General features: G+C 48.7%; 7 protein-coding genes across 7 annotated transcripts, besides 5 other annotated features; all 7 read left to right on the top strand.

Moving 5' to 3' along the window:
• Positions 1 to 488: 488 nt before the first annotated feature.
• On the top strand, positions 489 to 4,364 carry Tb10.61.2350 (hypothetical protein, conserved; the record flags this gene model as incomplete). Its single annotated transcript, XM_822828.1, has 1 exon — positions 489 to 4,364. The coding sequence occupies one exon, from the start codon at positions 489 to 491 to the stop codon at positions 4,362 to 4,364; it is 3,876 nt and encodes a 1,291-aa protein (XP_827921.1).
• A 604-nt stretch (positions 4,365 to 4,968) lies between these two features.
• Tb10.61.2360 (hypothetical protein, conserved) lies at positions 4,969 to 8,310 on the top strand (the record flags this gene model as incomplete). The annotated part of the gene is made up of 1 exon (XM_822827.1): positions 4,969 to 8,310. One exon carries the CDS (start codon positions 4,969 to 4,971, stop codon positions 8,308 to 8,310), a length of 3,342 nt encoding a protein of 1,113 aa, XP_827920.1.
• Positions 8,311 to 9,469: 1,159 nt separating this feature from the next.
• On the top strand, positions 9,470 to 11,137 carry Tb10.61.2370 (hypothetical protein, conserved; the record flags this gene model as incomplete). Its single annotated transcript, XM_822826.1, has 1 exon — positions 9,470 to 11,137. The coding sequence occupies one exon, from the start codon at positions 9,470 to 9,472 to the stop codon at positions 11,135 to 11,137; it is 1,668 nt and encodes a 555-aa protein (XP_827919.1).
• Positions 10,898 to 10,950: a microsatellite.
• Positions 10,975 to 11,024: a microsatellite.
• Positions 11,138 to 11,159: 22 nt separating the features above from the next.
• Positions 11,160 to 11,180: a sequence feature (AT_rich).
• A 1,718-nt stretch (positions 11,181 to 12,898) lies between these two features.
• Tb10.61.2390 (hypothetical protein, conserved) lies at positions 12,899 to 15,484 on the top strand (the record flags this gene model as incomplete). The annotated part of the gene is made up of 1 exon (XM_822825.1): positions 12,899 to 15,484. One exon carries the CDS (start codon positions 12,899 to 12,901, stop codon positions 15,482 to 15,484), a length of 2,586 nt encoding a protein of 861 aa, XP_827918.1.
• Positions 15,485 to 16,018: 534 nt separating this feature from the next.
• Tb10.61.2400 (hypothetical protein, conserved) lies at positions 16,019 to 16,381 on the top strand (the record flags this gene model as incomplete). The annotated part of the gene is made up of 1 exon (XM_822824.1): positions 16,019 to 16,381. The coding sequence occupies one exon, from the start codon at positions 16,019 to 16,021 to the stop codon at positions 16,379 to 16,381; it is 363 nt and encodes a 120-aa protein (XP_827917.1).
• Positions 16,382 to 16,926: 545 nt separating this feature from the next.
• Positions 16,927 to 17,904, top strand: Tb10.61.2410 (U2 small nuclear ribonucleoprotein 40K; the record flags this gene model as incomplete). Its single annotated transcript, XM_822823.1, has 1 exon — positions 16,927 to 17,904. One exon carries the CDS (start codon positions 16,927 to 16,929, stop codon positions 17,902 to 17,904), a length of 978 nt encoding a protein of 325 aa, XP_827916.1.
• A 576-nt stretch (positions 17,905 to 18,480) lies between these two features.
• Tb10.61.2420 (hypothetical protein, conserved) lies at positions 18,481 to 18,774 on the top strand (the record flags this gene model as incomplete). The annotated part of the gene is made up of 1 exon (XM_822822.1): positions 18,481 to 18,774. One exon carries the CDS (start codon positions 18,481 to 18,483, stop codon positions 18,772 to 18,774), a length of 294 nt encoding a protein of 97 aa, XP_827915.1.
• A 2-nt stretch (positions 18,775 to 18,776) lies between these two features.
• Positions 18,777 to 18,806: a microsatellite.
• Positions 18,807 to 19,038: 232 nt separating this feature from the next.
• Positions 19,039 to 19,060: a microsatellite.
• Between the last annotated feature and the right edge of the window lie 93 nt (positions 19,061 to 19,153).

Genomic DNA, 19,153 nt, shown 5'->3' with positions numbered 1-19,153 from the left:
GAATAGAGTATTTGGTTCTTCCTTACCTCCTGACCACAGCAGCGTAAAGAAGTTTGAATGATATAAGCATTATTAGCTTTCGTGCTGGTGCTGCTTTTCCCCTTTGAGCTGTAGCTATTATTGACGCTGCACTTAGGCACGTCACGATCCAGTAAAGAGCGTTGGTATGTTGTTGTTATTCCCTTTTCTCTGCGAGTGCTGCGATTTGTAAGATTGCAGCCCGTCTGTGAGTTGTCACAACATAATAGTCTTGCATGGAACAAATGCAGCATATGAATACGGATAGGATTTTTGTGAAGTCGAAAGTGGATGATTCTGCTGAAAACCCAACCTCTTTTTTTTAATTTTTGTGTGCGATGTCCCGTTTTTGTGGGTTCTAATTACTCGTGTTTTCCTTCTCTACCTTGCCAATGCACTTTTAACTAATGTACCAATATGTGCACAACTTTTGACTACTTTGGTTTTCTGTATTTTGTTTCCAAGTCGAGATGAACGTTGATTTATCGAACAAGTCTATCAACGAGTTGAACTTCGATGCACAAAACTCCTCACCGGAGGAGTTGTTGGCAGCCGCCCGTGTAGTTAGGCTGACGGCCAGCCACAACTATATTAGCAATATAGTTGGACTTGGAGCTTTATTCCACCAACTCACGCACCTTGACTTGTCCCATAACAAATTGGGGTGTAATGGAGCTGGCCGTATGTCTGGGGAAAGTGACCACAGGACCCCGTGGTTGAGTACGTTACCAAGGTCATTACGTGTGCTCAACTTATCACACAATCACTTGCGTGGCTTTTCGCTTGAGTATAATTTAGGTGACCGGAGCTGTAGTGATGGGAATGAATCTCCTGACACCACTGTGGTCATGGGCGTGGACGGCGGGTTAAGTCGCTTGCGGGGCTCAAGTCCAATTAATGTGGCACTTTTCTTTAACCGCCGACTTTTTCCTCACCTCTCGGAGCTCGACTTGTCACACAATGACCTGCAACAGACGCTGGAAGACAGCGATGTTATTGAAGAGTTGTGGCATGAGAGTGTGGAGTTGCCGATGAGCTCGGTGTCTAGTGATGCTGAAAAGGCCGCTTGGGTACAATGCACCACTTCTGCCATCGTGGTTCTTCAGCTTGATGGCAACGCAAAGCTCGAGTCTTTGAATGGTGTACTTTGCGGAATGGAAGGATTGTTGTTTCTTCACGCGGCTCAATGTGGGATCGCCGATCTGACAGCTGTGTCATCTGCAGCAACAGCGTGTCCAAAGCTTCGGGATATCGATTTGCGCGGTACTCCTTTAAGTGAAACGTTCCTGCAGGCCCCTCGGGAGGCTGTGGCGACTTTCACAGAGATATTGCTATTTCCTGCGTTGCTTGCCTCAAGAGGAGGCGTCAGAAGGAGAGAACAGCGGCATGAGGATGAGGAGGAGACACGGCACGGCCTTAAGGAACTTGTGAAAGAAATTGTACAACATCATTTGCATGAAATGGAGGCTTCTGTAGAGCGACAGCAGAGTTCTGCGGAAGGCAACATCAGAAACAGCGGTGGAGGAGGGTTACGATTGGTGCTGTATGCATCGCTACTGCACCAAGTATTGCCTCAGGTTATTGAAATAGACAATGGCATAGAGGTGGGCAGAATGAAGCGGCTGTTTACCGAGGCCGCACGTGACGTCCTTCAAAATTTTATTGAAAATGGTAATAGCATTGAAAAAACCCGTGACCCCATGATGTCACCGAGGCACTACATCAGTCCACCGCGAACACTTTCTCCTGTGGAGGAAAAGGACATGACAGTTTGGCGTGACCCCACATCTCAGCTGAATGTCGATGGCGTCGCACCGTCGGAGCCCCCACAGGGGCGATCCTGTTTGGGGAAAAGGGGGGCGGATGTCGCCAGAAGTCAACTTATTCAGTCCCCAACTACGGCAGCGGTCTCCGGTCATTGTCATCTGACATCGCCACCGTTGCCACCATCTCCACTGAAATCCCCAACGGATAAGCGTCGTCCACTTTTGACTCCGAAGCGCGAAACCTTTGAAGATAGACGCCCACTTAGGTCGCCGACCGAAAGGGATACGGCTGTTGCGACACCAGACGCTGCAGAGGCAGCCGACTCGCAATATAATCGACATTCCGAGTTTGTGTCACGTGGCGTGGTACCGGTTGTTTCGCCGCGGTCGGATAAACGTAGTAGCGATAGCTCTAAAAGAGATTATCAGAGGGTGGACAGCCTTGAGCGTCGCACTGGAGTGAACCAAACTGGTGTTAGGAGGGGCAGCAGCACCAACAAGTGTGGTGGTGTAGAAACAATGAACGGGATTCTTAACGGCAGCGAGAAGCTTGCTGGTAAGGAAAGATATTGTCGAGCATTCAACCCCTTGTCGCCAACGGCTGCTGCAGGCCCTCCTCTTGCTCCTACGAGGGATGTGTCTAACAGCAGTAGTTTTGACGACGGTCGGTCCAGTGTTCGATATCTCCAAGCTGTGGCTTCACTCACCCCCATGCTTGAGCATCGACTACGCACATCTAGCCCGTTAGATAGTCCTTCAACAGTGAATGACCACAGCCGGCAGTCGAATGACACTAACGAGGGGCAGAGCAACAGCAGTAGCCACCAGCACTGTAACAACAATTTTTCATCTGCTTCAAGTTCTACATTTACTACGGTGAACTCTACTCGGGAAAAACTTCTTCAGCAAGCCCAGGCATTAGAGCAGTCTTTGATTCGCTCGCAGGATCGCCAGAGGGGCCTCCACAACACCGTCACAGAGTTGACAACCCAACTAAAACAGCACCGTCAACTCATTAAGGATCAACGCCAAGAGGCCATGCGACTTCGCCAGGAACGCGATCGCTTAGTTGACGTCATTAAGACTGCAAAGCGGCGCTTGGAGAAGCGGCAAAAGGATGTAGCGTACGGTGCCACGGCGCTGAAGCGACGTGAGACATTGGAGCAGCAGAAAGCGGTGATGCAGCGTCTAGTGAAAGAAAAAAAGAGGTTGCAAGAACAAGAGCGCCGGTTACGGGAGTCGATGGCGGTTAGTTTGGAATCTGACACACCGGTCCTTGATTCATGTTCGCGGCATCTATCCCCTGAAAACGGGAGGAACAGGCAACCACCTCAAATGAAGAAGACGCGGTCAGATCTTCTTCGTGAGAATGCGGTGCGTTTGCGCATGGAGGCGGCGAAGAAAGAAGAACCTTTAGCTTACGACCCGCGTAAGTTCCGCCGCAACGAACACTCAGCAATTAATGGAACTGAGGGTACGTTGCCGTGCGATGTCACCCCTGTTTCGTTGCATACGGACTCTGGGAAGCGCTATGATATAACCGGTAGCAGTAGCAATCGGGAAAGCACTGATGAAGCTTGTCGAGGAGTCAAACCTTCGAACGGGAGAGAGGCAAGTTTCTCTTCAGGGGGTAGCTCCTGGCACCCAAGGCACGGGTCACGGGGACCTCGTTTGCCGGGGTCTTTGTACCAACAAGGTTGTGATCCGTACGCGGTGGAGGATGGCGAAACCCGTGATGATTCCACTGGAAAGGGCGATGAGATCCGCAACGAGTGGCTGCAAAATATGTCCCTACAATCCCTTTTTGACGCCGCAGTCAGTATGCAGAGGCAGCGGCTACTCACGAAGCAGTTGACTCGCAAAAAAATTTCCGAGGCACGTGACGACGAGCACAGGGAAACTTGTGATACGTCCAACCCTCCCGCTTCTGCAACAGAACTTGCCAGCCACCACTACCGTGCTCCTACAGGAAGTACAGGGGGGCCTGCACTATATCGTACCGTCATTGAGCCATTTCACGATATATCAACCGGTAATCTTAGTCGCAGTGGTGGGGGTAGAATATCCGTACGAAGTGGTGAAGGTTCCACGATAGGTGATGCCGTCGGTAAGGGAGAAGTTAGTGCGAGAGGAGACGTTGATTCAGGTGCTAACTCGCAAAACTCTGACGACGACAGGGGACTAAATGGCGCTGATGTGCTGTCTCGGCTGGTGCATCCCCAAAACACTGAAGGCTGCATATCTTCCGTATCTTCTCGCGCGGACTCTTCTTCTGTGGCGGAGCATCTTTCTGTGGATGCATGTAGTATCTACGCGGAGATACTAAAACAGCAACAACAACAACAGCGGTTGCTACTGCAGCGCAGTCAGGGCCCACAGTCTACTGAACGAGCATTTCCTGTGGAAATGGGAGCAACTTATCCGACAACCCCAACTAAGGTGGAGGGCCTTCTGCAAAATCAAAAAGCGGGGTATACAAATCAAAGAGCTGACAACCGTGTCACTGGACACAGCAGTGATGATGGGGGTAGTGAGGAATACACTGTCTCTGATTTCGCTCAGCGCCCAGTCTTCATTTAAGTGTAATAAACATACATAAATTATACTACTTTCCCGTTTCTTCATCATTTCACATCTTTTGGTTGCCGTGAGCAGGCAAAGTACCGAGCAGCCGGCCAGTCGGTGGGTATATGGCTACTGCTCTGGGCACAAAAATGAAGAACGCGAAGGTAGTGCGTGAGACATAGAGGCAGCCTTGAAAGTTGCCCTTTGATACAATGCCCTGTTAATTTTTGTTACCAAATTTAAAATGTATACGCCCACGTGCAACACCTCTCTCCCCCCTTCTGTGTGTACGTATGCATATGCATCTATTTACTGGGTTAAGAAGTGATCGTTGGTTTCACACATTTTTTTTTTTTACATTCTGTCACTCTCTACTCAGTTTTTATGTGGCTACCTTCTGTTCCTATGTTTCGCCTAATTAGTGACTTTTGTGACTGCCTCGTTCCGGTAGTGGGGTGGCGTGGGTACCAGATTTGTAAGACACACGGAGAGGTGCATATACAAAAAAACACGCATACATATATACTTGTCAGGGCCGCTGAACGGGAGTAACAGACCATAAGTTGTGTTCTCATACACTATCGTGATTTAAGAAATCGTTGGTTTGTTGGCTATCCTTATGAGCCCCTCTCAATTATCGCGCGAGGAATTCACGTGCGCTTATCAGGGTTATCATGGTCGGCTCATCGTTAGTTTCCATAACCTAGCATTCAATAGTGAACAATTAAACGTGGATTTCCCCTGGGAATATGTAAAACACATCAAAGTTACGACGAAGCACCTCAAGGAGGTGCCCACTACCATGCTCGAAATAAAAGTCTCCCGGAATAAGCAGCAACCCTCTCAGAAGCCGCAGATTGATGGCAAGCAGTACTTCTACGGCTTTGAGGATATCGTAGTCGTCGAGAGGGAAATACAGAAATTTAGGAACGCGGCAAGCACCGCAGACCACGCCAACGATGATTCGGCTCCGGTAGGAGCCGACAAAAACGCAAATACTACCAGTGCGCTAATGTCAAATGCAAAAACAAATGCGACTGGCCCCCGCAATGGGCATCAAGTCGGGACTTCGTCATTTGTACAATGTGATCGTGCAACCAACGGTGATGCGGCGGCCGCTTCACCAGGGTCTCCCATGGAGGATGGTGATTATGTACATGGTGTGTCTCGCAGCCGCCAAGGAGCTCATACCGCTCGTGAGGGTGAAGAGGACCGGCGGAGCAACCTATTCGCCCCCAACGCTACTGGTAACCCGCTGTTTCTACTTACAAAGTCGCGACCTCCTGACAGGGAACACAATTCTCCGGGTTATGGCCAACAAAATCAGCAACTACAACCTAAGCATGAGAAAAGGCAAAAATGTCGGGCTGTGTCCTTCCTGCGCCGACTTCTACCGTTGAATAGCGCCTATATTTCAGATTCAGGTCTTCAGGTGATTATTGGCTTTTTGTTAGTGATAGTGCCGGTGCTATTCATATTAGTGACGAGTATGGAAGGCCGGTGGGAATCTCCTTCCGAGGGAAAATTGGAGAAGGTTATTCGTGACCTGGAGAGCTTGCAACGATGGCGCAAAGGGCAGCAGCAGCAGAAACACGGAGGGACCGTGTCACAGACTTCCGAGGCCCCGGTGCACGTAACGTTGAGTGATCTAGCAGAGGGTGTTAAGGAACTCACTCGCCGCTTTGTTGACCGTCAACATGAGCTTACTGCCCTGCGGTTGCGGCACCTGCAACGGGAGGTTCCTAACGATGTATCCCCACTAACTGGTATGGGGGGTGTGACCTTAAGTGAATTGAATGCTGCTGTTGATGAAGGCGCAAAGGAAGAGGACATTGAAAATGGAAACGGGAAAACGAGCACAGTGGAGACTGAACAGCAACGACAACAGCAAACGAGAAGGTTTTCATTGGCTCGTGTGAAGCATGATTTGTACCGTGCTGCATCGCTTGTGCAAAAGATCTTATCCTTTGCTCATTGGATTATTACTGGGGGCGGGAAAGTGAAGCAAAATTCTTACGATGTGCCTCGTGCGACCCCCTGGTTTTTTGGCATTTTGGGCGGTGGCGGGAATGCAGCACACCATCATAAAAAACGGAAATTCGTTCGGTATGTGGAGCGGCTTCCCAACGGGCAAAGTGTAACTGAATATGTTGATGAAGAGGAGTTGGAGGAACGTCGCACATGCATCAGACTCACACGTAGCCTTGTTGCATCCGCCGACTTATTGGACGGCGTGCTACTACAGTACATGGGGGTCGTAATGATGCCGCAGTACGAGGCATACCTTAATTTAATGCAAGCAAGTACTGGGGTTTCCTTCGCATCCTCACTGGACTCTAATGGTGCCTCACCATCTCCTTCTTCCTCTTCCCGACCATCGGCGGGACAGGGGGACACTGTGGGATCGGAGGCAACGGGAGAACAAGGGCCCCGTCTCTTGAAAACTATCGCGCTTCGTCGCCATGCCTCCCTATTGCTGGAGATGGAGCCACTATCTTCGTGGGGTCATGGATATAACTCGCAGGGGTGGAAGGGTCAGCCTGATCCTTCCAACCACGGGTCAAAAAACGAAGGGTATGAGGTGCCCCAGTCTGTGGCGGGAAACAAGAGTATTTCTAAAATACTGAATGAGTTTTTGCTCGCGACGCAGAACAAGTTATTGAGCGGCGTTGACACGAGCACACCGCGGTTGATGTTCAGAAACATTCTCAAGGAGGTTAGGTACTGGTCCAGGCACGAGGAGGATTGGCAAACTCTCGTATTGTGGCAACTTAACAGGACAAACACAAACATTACAAACAGCAATCACACCCATGAACGACTCGAGGCTGAGACACTGAAAGCCATGGATGATATGCCATTGTTTCGCGGTCAATGGTGCTTTCTTGAGAAGCCTATTGCTTCACCACTAGATAGTGCCAGCGGACGTAGAAACACCGACCGTACAGAGGATCATGACACGCGTTCAGTTGAGTCGGCACCCAGGGAGGCGGTGTATTCTTCACACAACAGCAAAGGGAAGGAAACTCAAGGAGAGGATGGACTTGCTTGTTCTGCGGAAGCGGTGGCGTCGTTTCCCCGGGGAATCCACTCATCATTCCTTCCCAATATCAAAGCAGTCGGTTGTCAAAAGAGGGGCAGTGGGTCGGTGGAGAATCCCGGTGAAGATTTGAAGTATGGTTCAAAAGGAGATGCTCTTGGTCGCGAGGAAGAAACTGGGGAAAGCCATCCACTCGATGATGCAGCGGACGATGGTCGGGCTCGGCTCCGTAATGCGGAGTATATATCCCGAGAGGTTCAGTTGCGCTGGAAGAATGCGTTAGAGTTGTTTTTTAGTGCTCACAACCCTGAAAAAGATCAGTGGCATGAGAGAGATGCAAGGCAGAAGTGGACCAGCGCTGGAAGAGGCGGCACTGACTCATGGTGGGAACGAGAAGGTGTGATTAATGACGAGAACACGGACGGTCAGGACGATGGAATGTCTGCCGAGGAACGCGATATGGTAAAGATTCGGAGGCGGCTTCTGCAACTTTTTGTATATGTGGGTAGGCGCTACGACCAATACCTCTTTGTCCCTGCTTCCTCATACCCATGGTCAGCTGCCGCATTTCGGAAATGCACGTCGGAGGATTTTGGCTGTCACTTTTGGTTGCGATCATCTCTGTTTTCGTTCTTTTGGCCATCGTTGTGGTTTCATACAGAATGGTTATCACATCCCATGCACGAGTGGCTGCGGCGGATCAAGGGGAGAGATCCCGTCATCCGCCACCTGTTTCGCGAGTTGTTGCATATACCGTTGGGTGAAGTGGAGGATGTTTCATGGGTGCTGTTGAACACAATGACGACTTCGCAGGAATTGCTTGAGGTTAAGCACAACATCTGTGCTTTAATGTATCGTCTCGTTTTCGTCCTGACCGCTGTCATTGTGGCGACTGTTGCTTTTTTCCGTTGTAGCCACTGATTTTCCCGGGTGATGTACCTTGAGGCGACACAAGACCCAGGGTGACAAGGTGGGGGAAAGAAGTGAGAGTGGTAAAAGAACAAGGCGAGACGTAGGATGATTTAGCGGCGTTGTGCCACGCCACGAAGGGTTTTCATTTCCTGGATCTCTGAACCTTTCTCGTAAAAAAAAAGCCGTTTGTGTGTGTGTAGCAGGTGACGGGTCGTGCGCCTCTGCATTACATACATGCGTGTATATTGTTGGCGACCAGAAATAATCCGGATGGTGACGATGCTGAGGAGTATTTATCTCGATATGAGATCCGGAGCTTGCTGTTCTTCGCTGTTGCTTTATCGTAGTGCTTCTCGTCTCGTATGCATGCGTCCGTGCGTGTGTGTTTGTTTATTCTTGTACTAAAGGTTTATTTTTGCGTCTTTTGTTCCATGATCCGGTTGATTCCGCCTTAAATTGTGTTTGTGAGTACGTATCCTTTTGTTCACCACAATGAGGACTCAATTTTAGCTTCGCCTCATTTGTACTCAAGTTGTTGGACGCTGTGTGGCTGCTACACTGTGCCTCCTTCACCCCCCTACGTTTTTCTTCCCTCGGCGGAATCGTCTTGCTGCTCTACCGACTTTTGAGCTCCTCAGGAAGTGGGGTCTCTTTTTTGGTTTTCTTCTTTCTGATGGCTATGTGGGTCCTTTGCTCCCGTATGCCATTACCGCGACTTGGTTACGGTAGCGTTGTTGAAGTTGTTGGTTTTAGGTTGTTGCCGATGCTTTTTTTTCCCCCACCTTATTATTATTAATATAGTTGTTTCTTCGTATGATATCGTCCTGGTTGATAATTTTTTTGTTTCCCCTCCTCCGTTTTTGTCTTCGGTGTTGCTACCTGCTTGTGAGGAAGGGCGTGGTTAAACTAAAGGTTTTCAAGACGAATTCTTGTAGTTAAAAAAGTGACGGCATTTACTCACTGCGTATTGATAGATTGGAACAATAAGGAAGGCGGAGAAGCAGATAAAATTTACTGTAGGGTTAGGTTTCTTGTGCGTGTGTTTGCTTTTTTTTCCTCTTCTGTAGGAAGGGAAGGGAAGAAAAGTCTGAGGTGAAACGGGACCAGAACTTCTACAGCAGTTTTGTTGTTTTTTGTCGTGTACGTGATCAGCTGCAAGTGCATTATCATGTCGAGCTTGGCAGGAGTTGCAGCGGCTTTGGCCGCACCACCAGTGGAAAACTGGGGTCAGCTCAGTTGGATAGATGATCAGCATAAAGGGCAAAGCGATGTGAAACAACTGAAGGAAGAAGAGGATGAAGGTAAGAAAACGGTTCTCCAACCCGTTCTGAAACTTCTCTCACTTCCAAAGAGGCAGCAGCAGAACAGCGGTGCGCCCGCCAACGCCGCCCAAAAACCAATCATTCAAATACCCGTTTCCGCTATATCAAGTGTGACAGCTACAACAAAAAATGATCTTTCCATTTTGTTGCAACCACAGGCATCGGTGACCGCCGTACCCGGTGCCAACGTTTCCCTGGAGCTGACGTCTGTTCGCTTCGCTATACCAAACGTTTGTGTTGGTCACGAGCGGACGGAGGAAGCGGGTCGCGAAGTGCTTGCCGAGGCACAAGAACGGTTGCGGGAGCACCAAAGACGAGTTTTAGGAGGGAATGGAGCAATGGGTGCTGGACCCGGTGATCAAGCACTGATGGCAATGGGTGGTGGCCGCCGTGAGGACGAATGTGTTATAGCGGTCTTTGATGATCTTACTCTCTCCTTCCCATCTGGGCGTTTCAAACTTATAGTAACTAACTATACGTTACTGTTGGAGGAAAGGAAGCGTGCGGGAGGTGATGGGGGCATTGTTACAATGGTGCCACTCACAGATGTTGTCCAACTGTACCTGTGCGATATCCCAACAAGCAGAAACACCTCGAACAAGAGTGTAGACGCGGAAGATGATACCGATTTCCCACAATACGTTGTGGTCATACTTCGAAATCCCGTAAAAGTGCGCGCAACAACGTATAACCACATCGTTATCACCTGTCCCGTTGGTTTTGTTCTTGATGAGCAGCATGCGTGGTCTTGTGAGCTGAAGACACAAGAGGAAATCGACCGCGTCCTCTCTTCGCTACCTCACAAACAAAGTGCAGCGAAGGACGCGACGCAGCAGCAAGCGGCAAAGGGGGACACCTTCCCACCTACCATAACGGGTCGTGTGAGTGAATTACTTATTCGTGTGTTGAAGACCATTGCAGGGGTGAAGGCGCTTGGCGGCCACAACAAAGATTATCAGACACGTAACGGCAATTCTGTGTTGCGCTGCCTTTATCAAAGCAATGAGGGGCTTTTGTATGTGCTCCAATCTGCACTGCTGTTCCTTCACCGTCCTGCCACACGTATTTCGTACGGTGATATACAACGTATTGAAGTTGATGAGTCGGAACGCGGGAGTACAACGTTCCAGATGACAGTTTACGGTAACTTGGGAAAGCGTGCAAGGGGTGGTGCAGACAAGGTCACTATTGCTTCACTTCCTATCACGGAGAAGGAGGCGCTGCTAACTTACTTGCAAAGCAAGGTGGAAGTGGTGCGAACTGGTGCGGCACTCGAGGACAGTGATGGCGATGATGACGATGACAGTGGCGATGGTGAAGATGATGAAAGCAGCGACGAGGAGGACTCGTTTGATGATGATGATGATGACGACGACGACGATGATGATGATGATGATGATGGGGCGGACCGAAAGAAGCGGAAGCGCTCATCGTCAAAAAGGGATGAGTCGGGAAAGAGGAGGGATAAGGAGCACAAACATGGCCGTCATAAAAAGCACAAGAAAGATCATTAACACCTTCTTCTGACGGCAATGGTAATTATTTTTTTTTATAAATGTACTCGCACCCCTTCGTTTTTGTGTGCGCTTAGTGGACTTGGATTTCCAAAGTGTGTGTGTGTGGGGGGGGCTAAAGTATACACATATTTTCTCTGTCGTCACCGTTCTTGTTGTCGCCACAGCGGCGGGAACCACTGTTTTTTTTTTTTGCCTTGTCATGGCAAACCCTTGCGCGCATTTGTTTTTTTTTTTACCTCTTTCGTGGCGATTGAATTCAAACATAGATGATAGTGATGATGCGTGGGAGTTGTGGAGGGAGGGACTTTATGTGTCTGTTGGCATCAATAAAGGTATGTTTTCTACGTGTGAATTTTTTAAAATTGAAACACGGCAGACCCTAACCCTCCATACACACACAAAGAAAAGGAGCGAATGTGCTTTTTCTTTTCTTTTTCTTTTAGTTGTTGACGGTCTCCGATTTGTGGGTTTTCGGTTTATTTACCTATTTTTTGGTGTGAACGGCTCACTATACATTCATTCTCTCCTTCCCGTTAGTGACTTCCAAACTACTCCCTCCCACCTTTTTTTTTGTTATGTGCGTGTGCAGAAATCTCTTTTGCAGAAGTCTTCGGTCCACACCTCACAAGGAGGAAACTAAGGATTGAGTCTTTTACTTTTGTCAGTCTCGCATTTTATTCTCAATCGCGTCCCGCCCTTCCCTACGCCTACTTCTATGCTATTTTAGCAGTTATTATGCACAGGGAAATACTCCACGTTTATTTGTTTCTTTTCGTCAAATCTTCTACCGCTTTTCTATTTCCTCTACTCGAAAAAGGAAGTTTTTTTTTTCCTCTCTCTCCTTGTCTTTGGAAGGTTTAGAATTTTAGAGTGAAGTAAAGTAACTGAGAGGAAAAAAAGAAGGTGTGGATCAAGAGGGAGCGGAGCAGCATGTCGGGGGCCGAGGATATTTTTAAAACTTTGCCCTTGTTGACACTGTTAAGTTGTTTCAAGTATTTGTTTTAACGAACTTGCTCTCCTTCTTATCCAGATGCTTCCCAACTCTGATGACGTAAGTATATTACATTACTGAGAGATGGAGCAATCACACACTTTTTGGTAATGCAAAGTATCCGCTGAACAGTGGTGTTGCGCTTGCGGTTCACGCGATGCATTATCAGGGAATATGCTTCAAGGAATGGTACCAAGCGATCCCTTAATGGGTGAGTAGTTCTAATTTTTTGTTGCAGTTCCGTGTTTGAAATTAGGCACTTACTTCAATTATTTGCAGGACTGCCTCATTTGCGCAGCATTGTTTATGGGTCTCAAGACCCTACTGGACCCGGAAGCGATTATACCGAATTTACACAATCGGCTGTTCATTTTCGGTGTAACTTTTCGCCATTGCACTCACAACTGCCGCGAATAAGGGTTTCTCCCTTATTCTTTTGAAGACGAGAGGGTAAACGCGTGAAGAAGGTTCATTGCATGTGCCCTGCCATATATCTTTTCACATGAGCACCCATGTGAACGTACCCTTTTCCTTTTATTTATTGCTTTGAAAGAGGGAACAAATAAGTGTGGTGACTGTAACATTACGGAGCTAGGCAGAGCTGGACTGAACAAAAAAACAAAGAAAAGGAAGGGGGACGATAAAGACGTATATATACGTGGCGGCGCTTGGGGATTTTCATAAGTTCACCCTTGACAGTAAGCGAAACACCAAGGGAAGGAGGGAGGCATTATTTTTCGTCACCGTCTTAAATAATCCCTTTTACCATGCACGCGGTAAGCATTTCATTGGGTTCCACGAGCACTATTGTTGCTGTAGCAACTGTCAGCGCTACACAAACGGGAATCGAAAGCTCAGTGCCCGTCCGCGTTATCGCAAATTCCTCTGGTCACCGTGTAACCCCCACGATGGCGGCATTTGCGGAAAACAACGAGGTTCTTTTTGGTGAAGATGCACGCGCTCTGTACGCACGGGCACCGCAGGTCGTTGTGCCATACCTCTTTGCTTTTGCAGCTGTTGCCAACGAGTACCAGCGTCGGGGTTCAGGAGTTTTTCGTAACGATGAAAACAACGACGGCAGTGATGACATTCCGTTAGATCAACCGCTTACGAATCTGTTGCAGAGGGACGTTGAGGCTGCTGCTAAATTACACTACAAAGGACATTGTCCCTTCCAACGTGAAGATGGGAGTGATATACTCCGGTTTGGATTTCGGCCACCACATGAAGGTGATGATGACGATGATGGCAGCGCAGCGAAGGAGCAAACTCTCTTACCGGCGGATGAAATGATGGTGATGTTCTTCGATCATATTAAACGGCACACAATCGATGGTGCGTGTGGCCTTGTCGCTACCGCCGCCGACTCAGACCAAGAGAAATCGACGCAAAGTGACGATCAAGAAGCGAGAGTTGTGCTTACCGTTGTGGTCCCGCGACACCTATTCCCTGAAGCAGCGGCACCGGACGTTGAGACGGATTCTCCAAAGGGTGCCAACAGCGATTCTGCAGAAGAAGGCGGCACAGACAGTGATGGAAAAGACACGCCGTTCTTCAGGCGTTGCAGTTCACTTCAGTGGGTGAGGAATGCAGTTGGAAGATCCCATTTGGGATCGGTCGCGGCTCATATTTCAGTGATATTTGCAGATGAAGCGGTTCTACTAGGAATGGACACGCTGCCATGCCGACCCCATCAATCTCATCGTATGGCTGGCCACCATTTCCTGCTTCCGCCCACTGTGGTGGAATCCACGAAACCGGCCCCGGCGTGGCCGTCAGCGCGTGTACTTGTAGTGGATTGGGGTGCCCTCGGTGTTTCACTGACAGCACACCGTCTCGAGGGAGGTTGTTTGCTTAGTGAAATGCGTTCACGCTTTCTTCGTGCAAGCCAAACAGCACCCACTGGTCATAACACACGCGGCAAAACGTACTATTTAGCGTCAAATATCTGCGGTGGTGGTGTTGCAGTTGATTTGGCCTTACGCGACTGTCTTGCGAAGAACTTTATTCAGACTCAACGTCGAGTGTTGGGTTACCAGTCGTTCGCTGACTTTCCGGCGCGCGCACAGCGTCGGTTGCTGATGGCTGTGGAAGAAAAGAAACTTGCACTCAGCAAGGCAGCTCAGGTTCCGGTAGAGATTGAGGCGCTTGCAGAGGGCGTAGACCTGCGAGATAATGTCACATTTTCTCGTACGAGGGTTAACGCATCTTTACGTGGTGAGTGGGGTGTGCTTGACGGGTTTGAGAAGGTACTTCGGGAGTACTTACAAGAAACACCGGGCGATAAGGATAAGGAGGAGTTAATTAACGTGGTGGTGCTGTGCGGTGGAATGCTTCAAATACCGTTCGTAGCTCAGTCACTTCGTCAGCTATTTGTTCAATATGCCTCTGTGACTAGTAGCAATCGGCTTCAATTTTCACGGGATCTTGTCGTTATGGAGGCTGGCGCATGCACGACTATGTGTGTGGAGGGTAATGGGGACAGTGCCGGTAGCGGGAGTGCAAGAGTTCCACACACGGTGGAAGGCACTGGGAGCATTGGGGCAGAAGAGCTCGCTTGTGTTGGTGGTTGTTTGCATAGTTATCATATTGCCCTTGCGGTCATAAAGAAGAGGGAGGTGCGATTAGGTGGCCAGAAAGAAGGTAGTAAAAATGTCCGGGTTGGTCATAAGGGAGCGACACCAGCGCTTAGCTGGCGGAAGCAAAGGCGTGCGGAAGAGGCGAATCGTGTATGGCATGCCCTCACCCGTGGTGCTGTTGACTCTTCTAAAGAGGCGGTTGATTCCACATCCGGTGAACTCCTGATATTGCAGCGGCCTGTTTTCCTCCTTTTGCACTCAGGCGTGGAAGAATTACGCCTTGCTCTGTCGCAGCAACAAGGACCGAACGACTCATGTTTTCACCTGCCGAGCTCCGTACTGACTGTACTCTTTGCTGCCCACACCGCATTACCTGCCCGTGTCCTTGTTCCACTCCAAGAGGGGAAGCGGGGACCGATTGTCTTGTATCTTTTCACCGAGGAAGAGAAACAAAAGAATGGGGATGCAATAGCAGATGGCCTTGTCTCCTTGTCTCCTCTAACCGATAAGGGCCTTGTGCTGGGGGGACCAACTGACGGCGGCGAACATAAATATTATGTTGTCTTCACGCTTCGTCCCTCCAATGCTGGAAATCGTGGAGATCTCGATGGTGAAGAAGTCGGGAGTGTAAATGGTAGAGTGCGTATTTCTGGGGTGAGCACGGCGAAATTTATGAACTTGGCAGTGCAGTTGGTGCGCACTACATCTGAGGCGGCTGAACCACAAGTCGTGATGTCGAGTAACCTGCAGGCGAGCGTTATGGTGGATTTGTAAGAGAAGCAAATCAACAGCGAGAATTACGCAGTGGTGCATCTCGTAACGTAAACGTGAGTATCTTTGACGACATGTACAAGTATGTGTATTCATATGTATACTTGTATATGCGTTGTAACGGTAATGGTAATAATAGTAGTAATGGTTCCATCACTCCCCCAAACGGAGACAACGGCAGAAGCTATGTACCTTCAGAAGAGAGTTATAGCATCCATGCGTGACCTCCTTTACCCTCTCGCCTTGCGTCATTAGCACGTATAACGCACTCTCCTGCATGGTTCATTCTAGAGTGCGTAGCCCTTATGACCTTCGTTCACCTCTATGATCAATTACTTTTTTTTTCTGTTACCGAGGACAAGTTAACGAAGCGAAGTGCTGTCTGTCCTTGTAGGTGGGGTTTGTGAAAGATTAGTTCCCCATTACAGAACGCAGAGTGTTTCGATCTGAAGCGAAGTGATCATTCCTGCTCTGACGAAGAGTATTAGTAGTAACCTTGCTATCAAAGCGTAGGGGGTCTTCCCGTGTGGAGCAAACATGAGCGAGGAGGTGCAGCGACGGTCAAGTGCCATCCCCACGTCTCAGGGTATTGCTAACGCAGTTCCGGTACCAAAGAAGAACCCATATCTTCTTCGTATCGCAACATGCTATGCCCATATTCCCATGGGATTCCGTGAGTTTGTACTTGCCGGGCCACTGCTATTACTTGCTTTAGGCATTGCGTACTTTGCTCCGACATTGGCGCCAATGGACAAATTGACACAAGGTTTGCAACCAAATACAGCACCCATGTCATCTTACAGATTAGAGCCTATACATAACGAAAAGGGTGAGCTGAAGGGGTATCGTCGCATTTTCATAAAGCAGGACAAAGAGGCTAAGACTTCGCACGAATCTTAGTGGCTTGCACAGTTTGTGAAGGCTCGTGCATTGAAAAAAAAAAAAAAGCAAGCACTTGTGGATGCTGCGATCCGAGGTGAAGGTGTTTCTTACTTCCACTTCTGTTGGGTGGCTTAGTCTCAGTGGGAAGGGGAGACTTGTGGGGCGTAGCGACCGTACATACGTTTCTCTACATGCAAGTAATTCTCCCAGTTGTTGAGTTGGGGGGGGGGTGTGGACTCTGTTGTGCACTTATTTTTCTTTATTTCGTTTGTTGTCGAGCGTATTTTATTGCGTAGTTTTCACATTTGGTTGCCATGGTGTTACCGTGAAATCTCTTTTCGTGGGGTGGCATCCATTCTAGTGTCGCCGACACTGTACATGTTTCACGTAATAAAACCTCGTGCTGCGGTAACGTACGTCAGTCCTTTTATCTTATTGTTCCTTCTCCCTTTCTCGACTAATCTCATAATAACGTTACCATCAAATGCCCTCACTTTGATTTCGTTACAGGCTGAGGTGGTTGAGACGAGAGACGGCAAAGAGCCCGAAGGCAAAAACACTTTATGAGGCTGACTCTTGACACCATCAGACGGGCACCGCAGTTCACCAATGCGTTGCGTCAGCGCGAATTGGACCTTCGTGGCCTCGGGATAACCGTCCTTGAGGAGCACACGCTTACATTTTTGAATGACAGCTTTGACGTACTGAATCTTTCGCAAAACCCGCTGGCGCGGCTGGAGTACTTTCCTGGCGACAGCGCGCCGTTAGCGACGGCAGCGGCTCAGAACGGCTCAGCCAAACCGGCGAGTAGGATGATGCTGCGGTTACAAACGCTTGTTGTGCACCGTAACCGTCTTACACATGTGAGTGAAGCAACATGTGCAACTGTGCTACCGAATTTGCGTGCCTTCGTAGCGGACCACAACGAGTTCCGGGAACTGCGTGATCTTTTGTTCCTTTCACACTGGAAGAAATTGGAAATTCTCTCTATTGAGCACAATCCAATTACCATTAGCGAAGATAATGCGCGCCTCCGGGCATTTGTCGTTTTTTTGTGCCCAACTCTGAAACTAGTCAACTACCAACGCGTTACACAGGTCGACAGGCAGAACGTGGAAACGATGCGGAAAGAGTTTGTTGGGCTTGTGGAGGGATGGCGCCGCCTTGAGGCGAAACAACTCCTGCAACAAAACAGTGCACCCACTGAAGCCGATGCGAGTGCCTCAGAATCTGTTAAGAAAATACGAAAACGCAGTCGCCACGCACGTGAGGCAGCTTCCAAAAACGGCAGTGCCGATACTGCACCTGAACCGGCGGCATCTAAGGTGGAAACTTTCGCTACTCCTGTTGCAGCAGAAGCTGGTGAGGAGGAGGAGGCAAGCAACGCCCTGCAAGCCCGGCTCGAGGCTCTAGAGGAAAAGATGGCAGCAGCGGAGACAGAAGAGGAACTAATGGAACTTCAGCAGGAACTCACGGAGTTGGAGACCTTAATGAAGCATCAGCAGGCTTCTAAAGGGACAAAGAAGACTCGCACATCATAACAGTCGCCGACTTGAGGTGTGTGGAGTTGTGGATGGTGTCCACGTGTTTTGGCTTACTTGCAGTAGTGAGGAAAGCCACTGACCCCTGTGGGAATGTTGTTGAGAGAAATAACAAGATTGTTTGTGTGTACGCGAGAGAAGGATTTGGGGAAGGGGGCCGTTACAGTCGGAGGTAAAAGCGACAGTTGGGAAGTGGCGATTAAATAGACATCGTGGCGCTCCAATGGCACATGTCCCTGAAAGATGGTATGGATGAAAAATGGTATGCTTGCCTATTTAAAGTCTGTTCTCTTCCTTCGTTGCGGTCTATTTTCTTTCCAAGTTATTATAACAACAACTACGTGTCACTATCACCACTGATATTCGCTTATGCAAAATCCCGACGGACCGAGAGGGTAACGTTGTGGTGTTTGTGGCTCTATTATTTAAACCCCCCGTAAAAACCTATTTCCTCCCTTTTATTTTTGGCGCGTGCTATCGTTAAGCTTAAAGGCTTGGTTGCCTATTTGTGGAGTTTCGCTGCGCCACTTTTCCATTAAGGGTAACACCGGTTCAAGTGTGACCAGTAGCGAACACATGTGGCGCATTTCTCCGCAGCTTCTTTGTGCTGCAGGAACCTCTACGGCAAATTTGCAACAGTTTTCTTTTGCCAAGCGATTTGAAGAAATGAAAAATGATGAATCATGCCCGTTAAGCGGTCCAGAATACGCCCTGTTGTTGGAGAAGGTGGAACACTACAGAAGCCTTCAGAATACTTATGCTGTCAAACAGAGTGACATTGAACGAGCTAAACGGGCAGCGCATTACAGTGGACTGGAGTTTACTCCGAAGCCTCCTACGAAATTAACGCCAAAAAGCGGTACCGCGTGAGAATATATATATATATATATATATATATATATCACTGCACCAGAGGAAGTAGGTTTAAATCAATGTGGTCTGCCGACATCGGGAGCTCTACGTACACGTATACATGTATGTGTGCACGTGCTGGTTTGCTGGCATTATTTTATACGGATGTACGTGTGTGATGGGGAGGGGGGGGAGGGTTGTGAAGACTCCATGTTCACTCAATCGTTTAAATTGTTGTGGCACGTTTTGCACGGACGGGGGTAATGTCCATATCTCGCTTTGATATATATATATATATATATATTTCCGACTGCTTATTAGCAAAAGTATACAAGTACTTGTCTGCACATATGTATTTTCTTCCCTTTCAGCTCTTACGTCTCAAATCAATTGTGAT

Source organism: Trypanosoma brucei, chromosome 10 (genome assembly GCF_000002445.2).
Source record: "Trypanosoma brucei brucei TREU927 chromosome 10, whole genome shotgun sequence".
Lineage (NCBI taxonomy): Eukaryota > Euglenozoa > Kinetoplastea > Trypanosomatida > Trypanosomatidae > Trypanosoma > Trypanosoma brucei.
Note: the sequence above shows the minus strand (reverse complement) of the source record. Positions and strands in the feature narration are given on the sequence as shown.